We start from the raw sequence: 21,024 nt of genomic DNA, 5'->3' as shown, positions 1-21,024 counted from the left end.
CGGAAATACGGCGATGTTTTTTTCTTCTTCTCTTGTCGCTTTTTTCTCCAGCAGGCAGGTAACGTAACGTTACGGGAGTTTTTTAGACACAAAATGGAGCACAAGCTGATCCTGGCTGTGTCCGGATTCCCGAGTCTCTACGACACCAACTCTCCGACCTACAGGGACCTGAACATGAGGGCCGATTCGTGGCGACACGTCTCGGACATCGTCGGTGTTCCCGGTAAGTTTTTATTTATTTAATTTATTTTTGTTTAATAACGTCACCGGCTGCGTGATGTTTTGTGTCTGTGAAGTGAGACTCTGTTAAACAGCTTTTATTTTTAAAACAATTTTCCACATTTATTTTTCTTGTAAAAGATCAAAAGCAAAGATCAAAACAATAGAGAGTCCGTCTCTTAATACCTTCCGACGGTCTTGCGGCTTTCAGCTCCAAAGCACATTGGTTCCTACTGAAGACGAACATCTTTAAAAACATTTGTTTAAACAAAAAAAGGCTCATTAATTTAACAAAACAGCCCCGTTACAGAATATGACTAAAGTACATGTACATAAGTAGGCTTATTATCAGCAATATGTTGTTGTACTATTATAAATACAGGTAATCTGTACAACATAATACTGTGCAATACTGCAGTTATTCTGTCTGTGTAGATAATATTTTAGTTAATGAGGATGTTTTACATATTTATAATACTTTTTTAACTATGTCTCTTGTTTGCACTACACTGTGTATGTATATATGTATATATATATATGTGTGTGTATATTTATATATACACTGTATGCTGCTGTAATCCTGTAAATGTCCGCTGCGGGACTAATAAAGGATGATCTGATCTTAATCCTCCTTCGTGCTGTAAAATGACGATGTGAGTGTTTCTCTGTGACTGTGTTAGTCTTCCTGCTGTCGTCGGTCGAGGTGGAGCTGATTTGAACAGTTTGACACACTGTTGAGTACTCGTACTAGTTTACGTACAAAACACGAAAGTATAATGTCTTATTGTTTTATATGTAAAATCTAAATCAGCAAAGTTACTAAAGTTTATCAGACTAATGTGTAAAGTACAACATTTCCTTTTTAGAATGTAATGTAGTGAAACAGTGAACTCATATGTATTTGAATGTACACAGTCTGACTAACGGGGCCTCTGTCGTGGGTTCATTTGTCATTATTGATAACAATGATTTTTGGATTTATTTATTTGTTTTCTTAAAGGACCTTGAAGGTAACAGAAGCTTTCTAACCCTCGTCAGAAGAAGAGCGTGAAGTGATGACTGGTGATCAGTTCAACTTTGTCAGTTATTCGATTAGTTGTTAACTATTATATTCATCAACTATTTTGATTGTCGATCCTTCAGACCTCCGTCCTGGTTGATCTCTGACTCCGGCTTCTTCTTCTGGCTTCTTTTCTCCTCTGTGAGGCAAACTGAAGATCTTTGAGTTGTGGACAAAACCAAACACTTGAAGGGCTTTTGGGAAACACTGATAGACGTTTTATAGACCAAACAGCTGATCGATTAATCAACGAAAAGCAATTGACGATGACACGAATCACCAGCTGCAGCCCTCTGACTGCTGCACGTCTTCTGTCACCGCGGCTTCAGATGGAGACCGACGCTCTGGGAAGATCTCTCGTTCAGATGTAGCGACATTAAAGCCTTTAAATGTGTTCGTGGGTCTGATCTCTCTGCGGTACGGCGGCGTGTTCATTAAGGCGTCTTTATTGGAGCTCAATGGCTCAGAAGAGGAAGAGATTTACATAAATCTATGGTTGAATCTGCAGTAACGTCGACACTTCATCTTCTTCTTCTTCTTCTTCTTCTTCTTCTTCAGAGTCTGAATGCAGAAGGAAGTGGAAGACGCTGAGGGACCAACACCGGAGGGAGAGGCAGCGGGAGAAGGACCGACGGGAGAGCGGCATCGGGCTCTTTAACTACCGGCCCTGGAGATACTCGGCCATTCTGTCCTTTCTGAACCCGTTCATCGACGCCAGAGCCGCGGGCTGCAACGGCTGGGCTCTGGACCCGCAGCCCTCCCAGCTCCACGCCTCTGAGATGGGCTGCAGCACGACCACCGAGACGCGGAGCGACGACGACGACGACAACTACGGTTCGTACATCGGTCTGGACGCCGGTAGGGTTTCATGGATACTGGTGCTCTTTATCGGCCCGGTTCCTTATCGACACTCTTATCGGTTCTTTTTGAGGAAAACAAGACAATTAATTAAGAAAATAATGAACATTTCTTTATTAATGTTGTATGTAAACAAATAGTCTTCTTGAGTTCTAAAATCTTTAAGATACGTTCTCATCTCAACAATGATCTCACCGATTATTTCTCATTGATGATCCTGTTCTTCTGATCAAACTCCGTATGACATCACTACCGTATGACATCACTACTGTATGACATCACTACCGTTACCGTGGCGGCTGCTCCACAGACTGATGTTCTGCTTGTTGGTCACGTGTTGTGATGAACTTACTTGTGACGGTTTTATCGTGTTTGAGACGACCAGAGTTCTACAATGTGTTCTCCTCTCTGATCATGATGTGAGTCTCACGCTGTGCTGAGAGGAGACAAAGAGACAGAGAGACACACAGAGAGACAAAGCGACAGAGACAAAGCGACAGAGACACACAAAGCGACAAAGAGACACATAGAGAGACAATGAGACAAAGCGACAGAGAGACAAAGCGAGACAGAGACAAAGAGACAGAGAGAGGACGTTTGAGACGAGGACGTCTCGGTTCACAACTAAGAAAGTACCAATAGCAGAACCAGTAACTAACTAATAGGTTCTACTCATTTAGAACGGGTTCTTCTTTAGAACTGGGTTCTGGGAGGCGTCCCGATACATAATGTCCAGAACTATGTCCCCAAAGTGTCCTTACGGCTGCACGGACAGTGTTTGGCGTTTTATTTGGGCTACAAATGATGATAGTTTATAGTTTTTAAACTTTTCTTCTGATCACAGCTGCAGGATGAAAATAAAACGCTTTAATCTGTCTCAGCAGACGTCTCTGTAGTCGACGCCACAACAACAACAACAACAACATCGTCCTCAGAGTTTGTTCAGAGGAAGCGTCCGTCTTCCGCCAGCAGAGACGGCATCGGATTCAAAGAAGCGAAGATGGAGGTGACCTCGGAGAGCGCCGCCAGAGACGACTGTGTGCAGATGCAACAGCACGACAACATGAAGGAACTGTTCGAGGTGATGATGCAATCGGTCACGTCTCTAGCCGCCTCCTTGGCCTCTTCACACTCTTCCTCGCAGCCCTCGGATCAGCCGATGCCTACTGCGGCGCTGCAGCCTGATCTCCATCACCTCCCGACGCACCGCGGCCCGCCGCCCTGCACCGCCTCCAGGCTGAACCACCTAAAGACGGAGGAGCAGGAGGCCGAGGTGGTGGAGCTGCTGGACGACCAAACCGATGACGACGAGCAGGAGGAGGAGGAGGAGTGCGGCGGCGCGGCGTCCACCAGGCCGACCCGGGCCAAGAGGAAGAGCAGCGACAGTCTGCTGGAGGAGTACCTGAGGAGGATGGAGGCTCAGAGAGACCGGGACCTGGACCAGAGAGACGATGTCACCCTGTTCTTACTGAGCTTGGCTCCGGCCATGAGGAGACTTCCTGCTGAGAAACAGTCGTGGGTCAGAACCAAGATGCAGCAGTTTCTACACGAGGCCGAGTTTGGTGCTACGAGTTTTCAGTGATCCCGAAAATATTTTACATTTTTATAAATACTGTATGGATCCCATATTTGTGGACTTTAACAAAAAAATATATTCACCTACAAGAGTTTGTTTTCTCCATTTTTATGATTCTGTAATTTCTCTTTTCAGTTTCTTTTTTGCTGTTTTTTAATAAAGAAATCCTCTTTTGACTCGTTTATATTTTGATAAATGAATTATTAAAGTGAGGACGTTAAACTACATTAATCTTTCTTTACGTGAAGAAAACAGACAGATTGGTGATTGTTGTAAAGATTAAACAGTGAAATATATAGATATATATAAATATATATATCTATAATAAAAAAAGTCACAAGTTGTTGTTCTTTGATCATTTGATCGACTGTGAATTTGCACCACTGAAGCAAAAATATCAACCGGTTTCTTGCATATTATGTGATTAATATGATGAATTATTTTAGTGTACATTGTGCATATTTCTAAATAAAGTTGTGTTGCGTCAAATGAGCAGAAATACCAGCCTGATTTATACATTTCATTCCTAAACACGTGGAACACATTATTTATCGTGGCTGTTAACCGTATTTTCTGATTTATGGAGCGATGAAAAGAGATTTCTATAATTCTCTCCAAAAACAAACCTGTTGACTCTAATATGTCAACAAAATGAATCAATAATGTTTAACTGGTTTTATCCAATATTCACATTTTGGATTCTCACAGCCCCGTGGCTCCTTCAGCGACTCGTCCCGACGCTAAACGTCGGGCTGTGAGGGCGATTCAGCCTGTTCACGCGGGGGAACACGTGAAGGAACCGGGACTGGAGAACCGGGACTGGAGAACCGCATCGCCTCCGCCGTCAAAGATCACCTCGTGATGCCACCAAAGAGGAGCAGCGGCATCTGCCGGTTCTTCTCGCCCGCGGGCCGAGCCATCACCGGCTTCTGCAAGAGGAGGAATACGGTCCGCGTCGTATAGGTGACGGGTCACGGTTCGGGTTTTCTCCGGTTCCCTGCCTGCCACATTGAAATATTAAAATGTGCTTATCTCAATGATCTTTTAAGAGCTGTAATTGTTATATATCAGTTGTACATATATTTTTATGAAATGTTTCTTTCTTTTTATTGTAATTATTTAATGTCTTTTAAAGAAATTATAAATAATACAAAATAGAATCCTATAAAAGATACCAGTAGATTTGACTTAAACACAATCATCATTTATTTTGAACAAACAAATCAGAAAACATTAGTGAACGTCCGAATCGGAGTTAAATACATATTTACAACAAAGATCATTGTACGGTTAAACATCTCCATTTATCATCTATAGCCACCAAATATTCCCACATCCAGTTCAGAGATTTGCTTTTGTGAAGTATTTGTTCCATAATGTTGTATATTATGAGTTTGTTCGAACCAGAAAAAGTAGAACCTGATGGTGAAATTTAGAAAGCTTAAGAGGCAATTTGGTGACATTGTTATTGCATTTTTAGACAAATCCAATCCCCATCTAGTCAAACATAGTTTAAAGGAACATGAGATTCTGCCACAGGATTTAAAACGATGTGTCAGCCAGTTCAGTTCTAGAGTTGCATTCTGTTAAAGTCTGTCGTGTGATAAGTCCACCTTCTGACGAGTCTTTGACGGTGAAAGTGAGTGTTATAGTGAGTTTGATTCATCCAAATTAAAGTCGAGTTGGTTTCCAGACTTAAAGTCTATCAGGGATTGTGAGATGCAGGGTGAACACCTCTGGAGATGCTTCTCCACTTTGGTGAAACACGTTCTACTTGGTTTGATTAAGCAGCTCACAACATTATAAATATATGAGTAAATAAATACATGAATGCCAATGTAACATCTGCGATCTTCTGTTAGAGTAAAAAGGAATTTAAGGACCAGTTGTGATGGTTTTAGAGACTAGGCTCATCTACGGAGCCCAGTTTTTGCAAAGGAACCACCGAGAGTCACAGGTTAAAAGTTTAACCAAGCATTGTGTTGTGATTACTTTCCAAACAAAAATGAATTACATACAAAAATAATTAAAGTTCATAAGTCTCAGTTCAGTTCATTCCTCATGAAGTTCATTGAGGTCTTTGCGTTTGATCACAGCTCTTGTGGGAAGGAAGGGGAATTGGGGTCCAAGGAAAACTCCATCTTGTAGCTCGCTATCCAAACTTTTACAGGTGCTCCGGATGATCCGGAACCCTGATTCACAAAAACCTGACCTAATAAAGGTCACAAGGAATAATAAATGAACCTCTAAAGGATAAATACAAATATTTCTCATATTGTACATCATATTAAGATGTGAGGAATTTAAGTTTTAGAGCATTCCTAGTGCTGGATATTATATGTTACAGTGTGTTTACTGAAGAGTTTAAAACAAGAAGTGTGGTCATCTCATCATCAGAGGTCATTTCATGCTGTAAGAGGAGGGTTACATGAGGAGTGTACTGGAGGCGGGGGTTTGGCGAACCAAACAAAGAAACTGGCCCCAAGAATGTAAGGAGGTGTCTGCCAGCGGGGGTTGGAACGAAGCTGGCTGGGCTAGGTGTGAAGAACAGAACCAAAGGCATGGCCCAGGAGGGGCTTATTGGATGAGCCAATCGTGGGAGCTGATCGATAGGCTCATGAATGTACCTTTGGGGGCACAAAGGGGTGTGGATCGACTGAGAGAGTCAGACTTCCTTGGGATTTTGATCTAGACCTGCTGATTCCTGTCCTGTCAAGAATGGAAGCAAGCGGGGGGGGGGGGGGGGGGCTTCTCCTCTGAGGGCTGCTTTTCAACATGCGGCCTTCCACAGTTCTGAGAGGTTCTGAACCTAACAAAGACATATGGAACTTTGAATTATTTACAGTGTTTTTAGTTTAACAACTGCACAGAATGCATCGCTCAAACAATCAAATAATAATTTATTCAACCCAGTTATGCTAACCGCTAACCGCTAAGCGAGCGTTTTTTGCATATTTAAGCATAGCATATTTGGAAACCGTGAAATACAAATGTTGGTATCTGTTAGTTGTAGAAATAAAGCCTGCATTCAAAGTAACTGAAAATGGAACGATGGGTTCGTAACGTAGCAACAGCAGCAGTTACTGTTTGACAGACCAAACTGATTTTCACTCAGTTTTTACTGCTCAAGACACTTTTAAGGACATTTTCTAGAGAAAGGGCGTCTGTCATTTTGTTTAGCTACATGAGAAAACTAGAAATGCTGAAATCGTTGGTGAAACAGCGACTACAAGCGGCCGGCGACGACATATTTGGGCTGTTTGACGGAACGGTAGCAGATTACGAGCAGGAACTGTGTCGCTTAAAAGACGACGACAGAAAACACAAACTACTGGAGGCGGTTTTCAACCCTACACTTCAGTTAAACAGATCAGGTTTGTACAATTTCAACATTTTTCTAAGTCTCTACATTAGTTCTGTGCGTTTTAGTCACATTTTAGACAATGTTTTTGTCACAGTTCAGCTTCACACCCTCCTCACTCTACTTTCACTCACTCCCTCCTTATCAGGCTAAACTCCCTTCACCTGTTCACTCACCTGCCGCTGATCATTAATTAAGCCACTATTTAGACTCCTGCCTCCCAGACACACACTGCCAGATTGTTCTTCGGTTTTTCCATGCCAGACTCTCTAGCACTCTTTCCCTGACTGATCTCCTGTTGCCGACCCTGCCTGTCCCTGTTCTGCCTGCCTTGCCTGACTCCCGGTAAACCCACCAGCCTTCTGATCCTGACACTGTTTTACTCTGCCTGCTGCGCCTGGAAGTTTGAAATAAAAAGCCAAACTTCCCTGGAATCTTGTGTGTTGCATTTGGGTCCATATACTACCGGTTACAGTTTTAACAATCTGCCTTTTTTTAGTTGTCTGTTTTTTGTACTTTCCATTTTCTTTCGGTGAACTGTTGGTGTCACTCTTTGGTGAATTGTGTCAGTTAGCATGTGGCTAATGTTAGCTTAATTTAGCTATGGTTTGGAATAGAGTCTGACTCTGTTGAGCACAGGAACGTATGACTCAGGGTCAGCCCCACACTGGTGATTTGAGGGATGTAACAGTGCAGTAGCTTAGCTTAGCTTAGCGTGTTAGCTGGTGAGAGAACGTGTGTGTGTCTCAGTGCCTCTGTATGTTTATAAACATCACTAACGAGCTCATAGAAACACCTGTGTGCTTGGGTGCACTGGTTGGTGATTGGAGCACCTGTGAGATTAGCGTGAACAGTGATTTTCAACGAAACTACCTGTCGAACATATGCCCTTTATACCAAAACCATGAGACTAATCAATAAAATATGGATACCGTGAGAAAGATAAGACTCTGCCGAACGCGCTGATGTGTTTTTTATGTTTGTGTTCTTAAAAATGTGAGCTCCAGCACAATATACAAAACTGGTACCGTCTGCTTTCTTTGAGAAAAGAGTGGTCAGATTTAACATTGATCTCTATGGAGCAGAAATTGAGGTTTTCCTCTCAATTAAGTGATTTTCTGTCAAATGTGTAAATCTGTGGGATTCCACAATCACTTTTTAATGAGAAGAACAGGATTAGCTACTGTAAAATCTAAAAAATATATATGAAGAGTGAAAATTGTGGAGGCAAATGCAAAAGACAAATATTTTTTTCACAAGATTCTCAAGCTGCTCTTCACTCTAGCGGTGACATCACGCACTCTAAGCTGCGCAATACACACCCATTATAAAGGCAGAAAAGGACTGAAAAAATCATAAAAGTTCAAATGGGACAGTTCAAAAAGTTAAAAGATATCAAAAAGCTGAATTATGCGGCAATAGATCAGGGTTTTTTCAACATTTTAAAGTTGAAATGGTGTCTGTAGCTGAAAGTATGAGGAAGTTGAAGGATTTGAAAGTCGAAGAAGTTTAAGAGGATTTGAAAATATTCTCCATAGAAACCCATTAAAAAAAAAAGTTGCAAAAAGCTTAATAATTCAAAAAGTTTAAAGATTAGAAATATGAAGAGATATAGCAGACATGAGCTGAAAGAGCTGAACATTTTGATATTGGAACGGTTTCTGTAGCTTAAAAAATGTGGAGGGAGATAAGTGCCAAAAAAAGGGGGGGACGGAAACGGGATAACAATAGTTGGAATGCTTAACAGCATTCCAACAATGAACACCACTGAAGATCATCACTGATCTCACTAATAAGTATTGACCAGTGTGAAGTCACAGTTGTCCATAATGTGCTCCTTGCAGATGTCCAGCAGCTGCTGGTGGTTAAAGAGGATGCCTCCCCCTGAGTGGAGCCCCAGCCTGGACCAGGAGGATCCAGAGCCCCTCCACCTAAAAGAGGAGCCAGAGGAACTCTGGACCGGTCTGGAGGGAAAACATCTCAGTGGGCTGGAGGAGGCCGATATCACCAGGCTGATATCACCATTCACTGCTGTTCCTGTGAAGAGCGAAGATGATGAAGAGAAGCCTCAGTCTTCCCAGCTTCATCAAAGACAAAGGGACGAGGACAGAGAAGAAGAGCATCCAGCCAGCAGCTCAGCTAAGCGAATAAAAACAGCAACTGATGGAGAGGACTGTGGAGGATCGGAACCAGCCAGGAGTCTGGATCAAGATATTCATTCACAACCACAAACTGATGAAACGGCTTCAGACTCTTCTGAGACTGAATTCAGTGATGATGACTGGCAAGCACCTCTGTCAGATCCTGAAACTGAAGACAGTGACAGTGATTGTAAGAAGACCAGGGCACCTGAGTCTGCTGTACAAAAAAGATTTAACCGGCAGTCACATCTTAAGAGACACATTGGACTCCATGCAGGTGAAAAGCCGTTTGGATGTGACGTTTGTGAGAAACGATTTAACCGGCAGTCAAATCTTAAGAACCACATGAGAGTCCACACAGGTGAGAAGCCGTTTGGATGTGATGTTTGTGAGAAAAGATTTAACCAGCAGTCACATCTTAAGAGACACATTAGAGTCCACGCAGGTGAGAAGCTGTTTGGATGTGACGTTTGTGAGAAGAGATTTAACCAGCAGGCACATCTTAAGAGACACATGACAGTCCACACAGGTGAGAAGCCGTTTGGATGTGATGTTTGTGAGAAAAGATTTACCCAGCAGGCACATCTTCATGTACACATGAGAGTCCACACAGGTGAGAAGCCGTTCGGATGTGATGTTTGTGAGAAAAGATTTACCCTGCAGTCAAATCTTAATGTACACATGAGAGTCCACACAGGTGAGAAGCCGTTTGGATGTGATGCTTGTGAGAAACGATTTAACCGACAGACAAAACTTAAGAGCCACATGACAGTCCACACAGGTGAGAAGCCGTTTGGATGTGATGCTTGTGAGAAAAGATTTACCCAGCAGTCACATCTTAATTTACACAGGAGAGTCCACACAGGTGAGAAGCCGTTTGGATGTGATGTTTGTAAGAAACGATTTAGCCTGCAGTCAAATCTTAATGTACACATGAGAGTCCACACAGGTGAGAAGCCGTTTGGATGTGATGCTTGTGAGAAACGATTTAACCGGCAGTCAAAACTTAAGAGCCACATGAGAGTCCACACAGGATAGAAATTGTCATCTTAAGTTTGATGTAAAATATTAATTACATAATTGTAATAGTAAGAACCACAGCAGTTTTCGTTGTGTTTTGTTGTCTTGACTTAAAAAAAATAATAAATACAATGTTATGTTAAAATCAACGACGACGTACAATAGGTTTGTGTCTGAGGAAACAAAAAGAAACAGAAGAGCGAATATCTGCCTTTTAAAACAAGCTGCACTGGAAGCAGAGCACCTGAGGAACACAGTAGCTGTGCAATGAGAAAATAAGAAAATGGGAAAAATATTATAATACATGTAGTGTATTTATGAAAAATTATTACATTTATAAATATTATCTTATAATCAGTTGGGTAGTTACATTTCTGTTTTGACAATGCATCATATTAAGTTTTTTTTTTTTTTTAAATGTTTTGTTAAAATACAATACTTCCCTCTTAAATGAAGCGGAGTATAAGGATATACACTCAAATTAGTACTTAAGTGTTAGTAAGATATTTGTAAAGCGTTATAGTGTAAAATGTTAGTGATTAGACTCTTTGTAGTGCTGTAGAAAATGAACCAAAGAAGAGTCTGTGACCCGGATGTGTGAAAACTGAGCAGCCCGTGAGAAACCCTTTCAGAAGCCCCGTACATGCAGTCGAGAAGCAGAGATCGCGACGTTACGTCGTCGTCGCCATTTTGTTTCACCGGGAGTAAAGAAATCAACCTGAAAAGCACCGGGCGTGAATATTTTTCCTTTATTTTTGAGCACCTTTCAACACGGCGGATCGGCCTCGTGCACCTGCAGTTTAGATTAGCGTGGTACGTAAACACCGACGGAAACATGCTGCGTTTTATTATTCCGTTAGCGACAGAGTAGCTCGTTGAAGTTAGCGTTAAACAGTTGACGTTACATGCTATAGCCGGCATTTTGAAAAAAAAGGGGCTCTCTTTTTGGTTCATGGTGAAATAGATGCGTTATGGATGGCTACTTCATCCGCACCCAATTCAGAGGAAGAACCAAAATGCCCGACACGATTAAGCTCTAAATTGTGTATGTGCGTGTGTTCTTCTGTTTATTGTAACATTTAGTTTGCGGCTCCACGCGCGCGCTGAAGAGACCGCGGCCTGTTGAGCCGCACGAGCCATAGCTAGCTAACGTTAGCTAGCGTTATGCTAACAAGAGGCGTGGTGGATGTTTGTTTTTTTTAAAAACCAGCTGGATTTTTAATTTGAGATTATTATTATAGTATTTATTTCATTAGTCGTTTAGTGTGACATGAACCGCACTCTCCGAACTATTGGACGTTAAGTGTCACGTGGTAAAGTTGGCCAAACGATCCAAAATTGTGTTTTTTAGTTACTACGTCCCTGTTTACTTTAGCTTGCTGTTCAATAATGTTGCTATCTACCACACACGTGTGTGTGTATGTATGTATGCATGTATGTATGTATGTGTGTGTGTATGTATGTATATATATATATATATATATATATATATATATATATATATATATATATATATATATATATATATATATAATTGTATTGCTATATGTTAACTGTACACTGGTGTATATCTTAAATTCCCATGTTATACGATTTTCTTATACATATTTAATTCTGTGCAATATAAATACAATACAATACTGCAATTATTCTGTCTGTGTATTTATTATTTTAGGTATTGTGGTTGTTTTCTTATTTAATATGCTTTACTGTTTTGTTACTTATTCACTTATTTATAATACTTGTTTTTATCTTGTTTTTTAAGACCTCTCTTGTTTGCACTATGCGTGTATGTGTTGTATGTTATATTGCATTCCTATATGTTAACTGTACACTTATACATATTTAATGAGTTGTTGGAGGGAGCTCGAAATAGTGCATTAATATCATCAATATATAATAATATTGAACTATATTGAAATAGTGCAAAAAAGTATTATAAATGAGTAATAAAACAGTAAAGAACCTAAAATAAGTTGTTGTTAACCTGCAGTGATGTCTCACATGCACAGATGTCTGCAGACATGGCCACGGATCATGTGAACGGGAACGGGACGGAGGAGCCGATGGACACTACAGCCGAGGTGTCCCGCTCAGAACACTTCCCAGCTCTGCTCGAGGCTGGTCTACCTCAGAATGTGGCTGAGAAGCTCGATGAACTTTACTTAGCAGGTAAGCAGGTGTGTGTGTGTGAGAGAGAAAGAAAACAACAGGTTGATACAAACGTGAGGTGTTGTCACCTCACGTTTATCAACCTGTTTCTATAAAAGCTGCTGTAGCGAACGGACCATCCATCCATCTCTAGCTAGTTGTTGTGTTGTATAGGCAGCGATGGAAGAAGTTGTGCTCGTGTCTTTTACTTAAGTCAAAGCAGCGATACCACAGGGTACAAATTATAGAAGTAGAAGCCCTGCATTCAAAATATTAAGTGAAAGTAGAAAAGTATCAGCATCAAAACATACCCGTATACTAAAGGTACTATCATGCAGAACGCCCTCTTCAGAATGATGTGTATCACATTACAGGATTATTTATCGGTGATGTGTTCGTCTCTTTAATGTTGCAGCTGATCATTTTTTATTATCTTCTATATTCTGTAATAACATCATTTATTTGTTGGTTCAAATTTTGTATTTATAATCTAAATCGGCAAAAATATAAAAAAATGAGTGAAGTAAAAAGCGCAATATTTACATCTGAGATTTAGTGGAGTAAAAGTAAAATCGAGCAGAAAATGAAAATACTCAAGTAAAGTACCTCATAATTGATCCTACAGTACTAATACATGAATATCTACAGGGAGTAACGTGTATCACGGTTCCTTCATCACCTGGAACACTCAATCCCCACATACATATATATATCTATATATATATCTATATCTCAGCAGAGCTAGTCTTTGATAATGTGATAGCTATAAACAATGGTGACCAGGGAACTTAAACATCAATCGCTCCTCGGTGCCTTTGTTCTGTCGTCGGCTGATGACAGTAAACGAGGACGTGGTTAACGTGATCTGCTGGATGTCGGAGGGAATAAGTTGTTTGCGACTAAATAATTGACTTTGCATTCACGCTTCTGTTGATGAAATGATGAAGTCGATTCCCTGAACAGAAATACGTGATTGAATACGAATCTTTCGTCCTCTGTGGCTTCAGGTCTCAGTGCAGTGATGCTGCTGCGTAGAGAGAACTGAATGTATGCCTCACGTTTATGGAGATGTTCTTCATCTTACTCTATTTTTATATCCTATTGCACCAAATGTCTTTGGGTTTTGTTCCAAAACGCGACATTTGAAGACGTCACCGCAGACTTTGAGAAACTGGGATGGATGAGTTTCACTATTCTGACATTTATAACACGTATACCAAACGATTAACCTGTAAACTAATCTGCAGGTAAATAAATAATGTTTTTAGCTGCTCGGTCAAATGTTTGAGCGGCCCTGTTTTGATTCATGCATGTCTAACATATTATTAGACTTGATACTGAAGCGTGGAAGCAATCGTTTAGTTCCTTCTGCTACCAATCATTTGTTATGATGAAGCCTCTCTTGTGCGGCTGCTTCATAGCTGAGTCACATGTCCTTTTGTTTCTCAGTGCGTTTTCACATCACATTTACATTTTTCTCTTTCTTCTGCGTGTGCTTACAGGCCTCGTAGCACACAGTGACCTAGACGAACGAGCTCTTGAAGCTTTGAAAGAGTTCAACGAGGAGGGGGCTCTGCAAGTGCTGGTCCAGTTCAAAGAGAGCGATCTGTCACACGTGCAAGTACGTTCAAATGCTCTGACGGTCAACGGCGTAGAAGTTTAAAGAGGTTTTATTTGTAGATAAAAAACCTTTCCTTCCTCACAAAGTGCTTCTCTCCTGCAGAACAAAAGTGCCTTTCTCTGTGGAGTGATGAAGACGTACAGGCAGAGGGAGAAACAAGGGACGAAAGTCTCAGATTCCACTAAAGGACCCGACGAGTCCAAAATCAAGGAGCTCCTGGACCGAACAGACTACACACTCGACGTAACAACGGGCCAGCGGAAGTACGGCGGACCCCCGCCGGAGTCGGTGTACTCGGGGGCCCAGCCCAACGTCGGAACAGAGGTACTTTACTCACCGACGAAACAACGGGTTGAGTTGAATTTTGCAATAGGACTGAAAGATCGGTCGATCGGCAGTAAAGTAATCAACTATTTTCATCATCGATGAATAAATAGTTTGTCATTTTTCAAGAAACGATCTGATTATCTTCTGATTTCCCACGTCTCAAATTGAGATTTCCTTCTTTTCTTTGTCATTCATCATTGAAAACTAAATATTTGTATTAGTATTTCGGACGTTCTGTCAGACGTTTGAAGATCTCTGGAGTTGTGAGTTGTTGTTTTTTTTGAGTGATATTGTGAAATAATTTGATGTTTCCTGAAGTCTGTAGAATATTTATTTAAAACATCGCTGACAATATCTACAGCCATTTTCACATTTAAGGGTGAAAATTCACTGAGTCTGTAAATGTGATGTGTGTTTTTATTCTAGATATTCATCGGGAAGATTCCCCGCGACTTGTTTGAAGACGAGCTGGTTCCTCTCTTTGAGAAGGCCGGGCCGATCTGGGACCTGAGGCTCATGATGGACCCGCTGAGCGGCCTCAACCGAGGATACGCCTTCGTCACCTTCTGCACCAAAGAAGCAGCGCAGGAGGCGGTGAAGTTGGTGAGTTAAGACAGAACTCGACAGAAAAAAAAAAAAACGTCTTCTCTTCTGGAAAACTGAAGTTAGCCACAAGAGTCGAGTCGGGATATTACTTTTTGTTCAGCAGCCAAGTAACTTCTGTCTGTGCTGAGAGTTAAGAACCAGAAGTTTCCACTCTTGCTTTTCAGGTTAAGTGTCAGACTTGCTTGGGAAATGTTCTTTCTCTGAGCAGAAAGTTGGAAGCAACATGTTTTGTGTTTTTCTTCTAGTGCAATAATCATGAGATTCGTCCCGGCAAACACATCGGGGTTTGTATATCTGTCGCCAACAACCGGCTATTCGTTGGCTCCATTCCCAAGAGTAAAACAAAGGAGCAGATTGTTGAGGAGTTTGCTAAAGTCACAGGTGAAACATCTCTAAATGTTGTCTTATTTAAAAACATATCGATGCACGACGGTGTGTTTTAGTTCAGAAGCCACTCTGTGTAAATGAAGGAATGTCTTTTTGTTACCTGCGCAGAGGGCCTCAGTGACGTCATACTGTACCATCAACCCGACGACAAGAAGAAGAACCGGGGCTTCTGCTTCCTGGAGTACGAAGACCACAAAACGGCCGCTCAGGCTCGCCGCCGGCTCATGAGCGGCAAGGTGAAGGTGTGGGGCAACGTGGTGACGGTGGAGTGGGCCGACCCCATCGAGGACCCGGACCCGGAAGTCATGTCCAAGGTGAGAGCTCATCACGTGTAGGACGGGTGTGAGGAGAGGCTCACGTGAGGGTTTTATTTTCACCTCCTCTGTCCGCTTTCTGCAGGTGAAGGTTTTATTTGTGAGGAATCTGGCCAACGGCGTCACAGAGGAGCTGCTGGAGACGTCCTTCAGCGAGTTTGGAAAGCTGGAGCGAGTGAAGAAGCTCAAAGACTACGCCTTCATTCACTTTGAGGAGAGGGACGGTGCAGTGAAGGTAGGCGGGGCGTTGATCTGCTCGAATCCTGCATAACTGAGGTTGTTTGAACCCCCGAAAAAAAAAGGACGTTTGCAGAAATGTTAACAAATGTTGACTGGCTGCTTCTCTCCTCTCAGGCGTTGGAGGAGATGAACGGGAAGGAGCTGGAAGGAGAACCCATCGAGATCGTTTTTGCCAAACCGCCCGATCAGAAACGGAAGGAGCGCAAAGCTCAGAGACAAGCGGCCAAAACAGTAATGTAAGAAGTTCCTTCATATTCATAAGCTTCCAATGTCTATGATGTCGACACCAAAACACAATATTCAAAAGGGGAATTCATGTGATTTAAGAAGTTCTTAATAAGGTATTTTTTTTTAAATTAAAACTTCTTTCGTTCACTATTATAACTCGTCAGTTTCGTCTTAGGCTGCACAATTAATCGAACGTTTTATTGAAACGCAATGTGTTCAATAAATGCCATTTTAAATAGAATATTGTGCTTCAGAGACGTGCTGTGCTGCACACCATCATCTACAGACTCGTGATGTAACTATGATCAGTCACAATGTGTTGATACATCTGTATAGACCGGCCTGTTGATTCAGATGGGTGGCTCCTTCTGTGTGCAGCATTTTTTGAAAATGAAATTAAAAGTCTATAAACGCCAACAAATATTGATTGAAGCAGCGTATTTGATTAGATACAATGTGTTGTGAACACATGAATTATTTTAAAGCGCTCTGTAGTTATTGTAAATGTTTGGAGTCAAACGATCCCACAGAACCTCCGCTGGAGTCTCACTCTACAGTTGGTGCTTTAATACTCGGGTTGTTTGATCTTTTCATCCGACTCCGGATTTAAACACATCAGAGAGACAAAATAACAGCTGAGCTGCATTCAAAGGTTTTAATGTCAGCGTTGTGATTTTAAACGAGAAACTTAATGAATTGTATTCCTTCCTTCTTTCCCGCCTCATCAGGTACGATGACTATTACTACTACTCTCCTCCCTCCCACATGCCGCCTCCGGTCAGAGGCCGCGGCAGAGGCGGGAACCGCGGCGGCTACTCCGCCTACCCCCCCGACTACTACGGATACGAGGACTACTACGACTACTACGGCTACGACTACCACAACTACCGCGGCGGCTACGACGACCCTTACTACGGCTACGATGACTTCCAGGCCCCGAGCCGAGGACGGGGCGGCAACCGGGGTTCCCGGGGCGGATCCTCTCCGGCCAGAGGACGCGGCGGCTCCGGCGGAGGCGGTGGCGGCGGCGGCGGAGGCGGCGGCGGCGGCGGTGCACCCAGAGGGAGGGCCAACTTCTCCCAGCGAGGCGGGCCCGGACCGGGCCGCGGCGGGCGGGGAGCAAGAGGAGGAGGCGGCGGCCTGCAGCTGAGAGGGCGAGGAGGGGTACGTGGTGCTCGGGGTGGCCGCGGTGGAAATGTAGGAGGAAAGCGCAAAGCTGACGGGTACAACCAGCCAGATTCCAAGCGTCGCCAGACCAATAATCAGAACTGGGGCTCTCAACCCATTGCTCAGCAACCGCTTCAAGGTGGTGATCATTCCGGTAACTATTCCGGTTACAAATCCGACAACCAGGAATTTTATCAGGATTCTTTTGGGCAACAGTGGAAGTAAACCAAGTAGGGCTTTGATAACAAAAAATACGTGGTTTGGTGGTTTTTTGTCCTTTTTTTTTATTTAGAGACTTGATCTGATTGGCCCTCGATCTCATACGGTTGCCGGCAATTTTTCCTTTTTTTCTCCTCAAAATTGGTGGCATCTGGCAAGATATCTTTTTGTACATATTTTAATAATCCGCTTGGACTCGAACCGTAGTCACTCCAACTTGTTTCTGGCGAACTGGTTTTCTTTTTACCCCCCCTCCCCCCCTTTTTTATTTTTTAAAAAACAAACGTATGTTCGTTTTTAAAAGATTTTCATCACGTTTGAGAAAAATTTTAGATGCAAATATGTGCTGGAGCTGTCTATTTGGCTATAGCTTTATGTATGTTTTTAGACATTCTGGTTTCCATGTTATAAGTAGCTAACAGCAACAAAGCATATGTCTCCTAAACTTGTATTTAAAAACAAATGAAATTACAATTTGTATTGTCACAAAGTAAATGTCTTGTTATTGAAAAGAAGAAAGAAAAAAAAAAAAAAAAACACAAAGGGCGATCGCAGTCCTTATCTTTTGGCTTTACATTTTGGCTTGTATTCTTTGCTGTTTGTCTGCTTTAATAAACATACACGCACACGTGTACAAAAAAAACTTCAAATTGTGTTGCAAATTCATGTTTCGGCAAATTCTCTCTTCAAATTGCCTTTAAAAAAAAATTGAAAAAAGGCTTTTCCTTGTGGAAGAAAGTGGACTAAAGGTTTGCCGGTGTTAGCCACATGCTACATACAGTGGCACCTTGCATGCCATTAAACCCCCCCCCCCCAAAAGAATCACCTACTTTTTTTGTGATTAGTCGGCATCTCTCCAGTGCTCTGTATGTGTGGTGACATCATCCTTTATGAGTTCCTCTCATGTCCTAAAGTCACTGTCAAAGCAGCAGTAATAATCACGATAAGTCTGCCGTACAGCCCCCTTTGTTTACGAGTCGGGGGGGGGGCAGGAAAAAAAAAAAAGCACAATTTGATTAGTTGTGAAAGTGCAGCTTGTCCCAGAAGCATCAGTTGGCTGCTGAAGGCCTGGATACTAATCTCGCATGTTCATGTGGAGGATTGTTGTGAGAGAACTGCCATGCATGACTCGCTTCTAGTGTATTTATATTTTTATATACTTTTTTGGCTGCTTTCTTAATGCCCCCCCCCCTCTCTCTCCCTCTCTCTCTCTCTCTGCTTGTCCGATCGTTGTCTCTTTTTCACCTGCTGCACCTCCAATTTAATTTACCATCCAAACCAGGCTGATTGTCTGTTTGTCCTCCTCTTTAAAGACGTGCACGTTTAGAACCCGAGGTCTACGGTCGCGTGCGTGCGAGGGCCTCTAAACCGTAGACGTGTGAGTGATGTGACATGATGCTGTTTCCGTTGTCTAACTGCTTCCTTCTGTTACCTGACTAGCAGGACAAAGGGGTCGAGGCCGGTCCTGACGCGTCGCTATGAGGACTTGACTCCGTCGACACTCTGCCGGCTGCCAAGTGGATGGAATGGTAAGGTCACCTGACTCAGTGGTCCAATGGGATTCCAGCCTTTTCATTTTTTATTTTTTAATTAAGGAGCAGATTTCCTGAAAACTCAGCCATGTTAGAAGATAATCAGAGGATTTCTTGAGCTTGCTGTTTTTATTTTGTGTTGTTAAATTTATACCCCCCCCCCCCCCAAATAAATCTGCCACTTGAGTCTTCCTGATCGAGTTCATGATCGACATCCTTCTGGAAAAGTCTTTGCACTTTTTAGAGTTTTGGATTGATCTCTGAAACGACACGACGGACGAGACGTGATCTGTGATCATCGGAGATGTTGAAGGGTCGGGCGTTCCCGGAGATTCGGGGTTTCTTTGTAGAACCCGAACCCCCCCCGGGTCCGTTAACTACCTCAGTTTTAAGGACTCTCCTGATCTGTCCACTTTTATTGTACTTTGAGAGAGTCGCACAGGCAACATCAACGGAGCACTTAATGGATCTCAGCTCTCGGCGGAGACGTAGCTGACGTAGCTGCTGCAGCTGTCGGCCTCACGACGGCGCATTACGGTCCAGATATATATCGTTACGGAGCCGGAGGAGGGCGTTCATACTGAGATAAAGATAAAGTCAAGAACCATATGACTTCATTTGACAAAGTTAGATCAACCTCCAGCATATTCAGCTTTATTCCCTCATTAATGTGTTTTTATTTGTTGTAAATCGGCCACTTTACTCACACAGAATATCAAAGTCTTTCTATTTAAATCCAGTAAAGTCAGAGTTTCTCTTCTCTGAATATCACCCCCCCCCCCCCCCCCCCCCCCCCGGCTCTGTCATTGTATATTTATTGTTCTTTATTGTACCTACAATGGGCCCGATACGCCGTCGTAGTGTCTTCATACATGAACTGAGCGATGACGTAGTTTACAGATTGTGTTGTTTTTAATGCCTGGACATCTTTTGTTTGTCTTCCACGATGGGAAACTGTCTTTATTTCTTTTGTTTCTTTTGTTTGTAACCATCGATGTAAAGATGTTTGATGTCTCGGTCTGTCTGCTCTGCTCAAACATCTGTGATGTCCTCTTTATTTTATTTTATTTTATTATTTAGGCTCTTAAGCAGGTCTGGAAGGACATTAATTCACTTCCTGTTGCGGAGAAGTTTAGGAACACAAACTAAACGTGGAGGAAGTTTTCATCTTACGAAGCATGGTTCTACATTTCACATTGTTATCATGCCATACGTGTGGTCGTGACAAATGTAAAGAGTAGCTGCTGTTAACTCATGTCTCTTCACTATCGGTGTGCACATCAGACTGGAAGTCACAGAAATGGTTATTTGGACTTTTAAAGGAGCAAATCCATCCGACTGTATTTGAGCTTTTAGGGGAAATGAGGAGAAACCACGACGCACAAGTTATTAGATCTCAGCAAATAGAAATCCGTTAAAATTCACTGAATATTAAAGAAGTTAATATAACTTCTAAATGATCAGTTCTACATTATTAACAACAAATCCCACGAAGAGACCAAAACCAACCAAACGTGTTGGTTTGTCTCCTGATACGTCCTGACCCCCCCACTCTCCCGTTCCGCCTCAGGCATTCTGGGATTTCTAGGAAAATGGTTTGAGTTAAAGTCACAGCGTCTGAGGTTTGGGTTTCTCCTTTAAGCTCTTCTTTTTACCGGGTTTGTGATAAAGAGTCGGATTACTTCTTTCTTCTCGTTCTAGTATTGACTCTGTTGGATCACCAATTCTAAGGGTCAAGAATTATATATATATATATATAAATATGTGTATATATATATATAATTTTTTTTTGCTAACAAGTGTTTGCATTCTTGCAAATGAATTGTTTTATACTGTACAGTGAGGTAAGGTAAACCTATTTTTCTAATAAAGTTATTGACTTTGATCTGGTGTTGTGTCATTTATTGTACATGTATATTAATTAGATCATAAACTCTTCTGTGAAGCTACATATGGGTCTCTTCAACTTCTTTATCAAGTTACATTGAAGCAGTCAT

General features: G+C 42.1%; 2 protein-coding genes across 4 annotated transcripts; both read left to right on the top strand.

Moving 5' to 3' along the window:
* Positions 1-59: 59 nt before the first annotated feature.
* LOC306711277 (uncharacterized protein) lies at positions 60-4,138 on the top strand. The gene is made up of 3 exons (XM_079180143.1): positions 60-223; positions 1,838-2,113; positions 3,022-4,138. The coding sequence occupies exons 1-3, from the start codon at positions 94-96 to the stop codon at positions 3,717-3,719; spliced, it is 1,104 nt and encodes a 367-aa protein (XP_079036269.1). The 5' UTR covers positions 60-93; the 3' UTR covers positions 3,720-4,138.
* Positions 4,139-10,908: 6,770 nt separating this feature from the next.
* LOC306711273 (heterogeneous nuclear ribonucleoprotein Q-like) lies at positions 10,909-20,912 on the top strand. Of its 3 annotated transcripts, none has more exons than XM_079180139.1 (11): positions 10,909-11,048; positions 12,248-12,407; positions 13,889-14,007; positions 14,110-14,331; positions 14,761-14,937; positions 15,186-15,321; positions 15,436-15,641; positions 15,727-15,876; positions 15,996-16,117; positions 16,838-17,273; positions 18,939-20,912. In XM_079180139.1, exons 2-11 carry the CDS (start codon positions 12,248-12,250, stop codon positions 18,975-18,977), a joined length of 1,767 nt encoding a protein of 588 aa, XP_079036265.1. In that variant the 5' UTR covers positions 10,909-11,048; the 3' UTR covers positions 18,978-20,912. The 3 variants fall into 3 exon arrangements, with proteins under 3 accessions (XP_079036265.1, XP_079036264.1, XP_079036263.1); XM_079180138.1 differs by having other exon boundaries at positions 18,936-20,912; XM_079180137.1 differs by lacking the exon at positions 18,939-20,912 and having other exon boundaries at positions 16,838-18,138.
* Positions 20,913-21,024: the final 112 nt, after the last annotated feature.

The sequence above is a fragment of the Pholis gunnellus genome, assembly GCF_910591455.1.
Source record: "Pholis gunnellus genome assembly, chromosome: 19".
NCBI lineage: Eukaryota > Metazoa > Chordata > Actinopteri > Perciformes > Pholidae > Pholis > Pholis gunnellus.
This window is presented reverse-complemented; position numbering and strand designations above follow the sequence as displayed.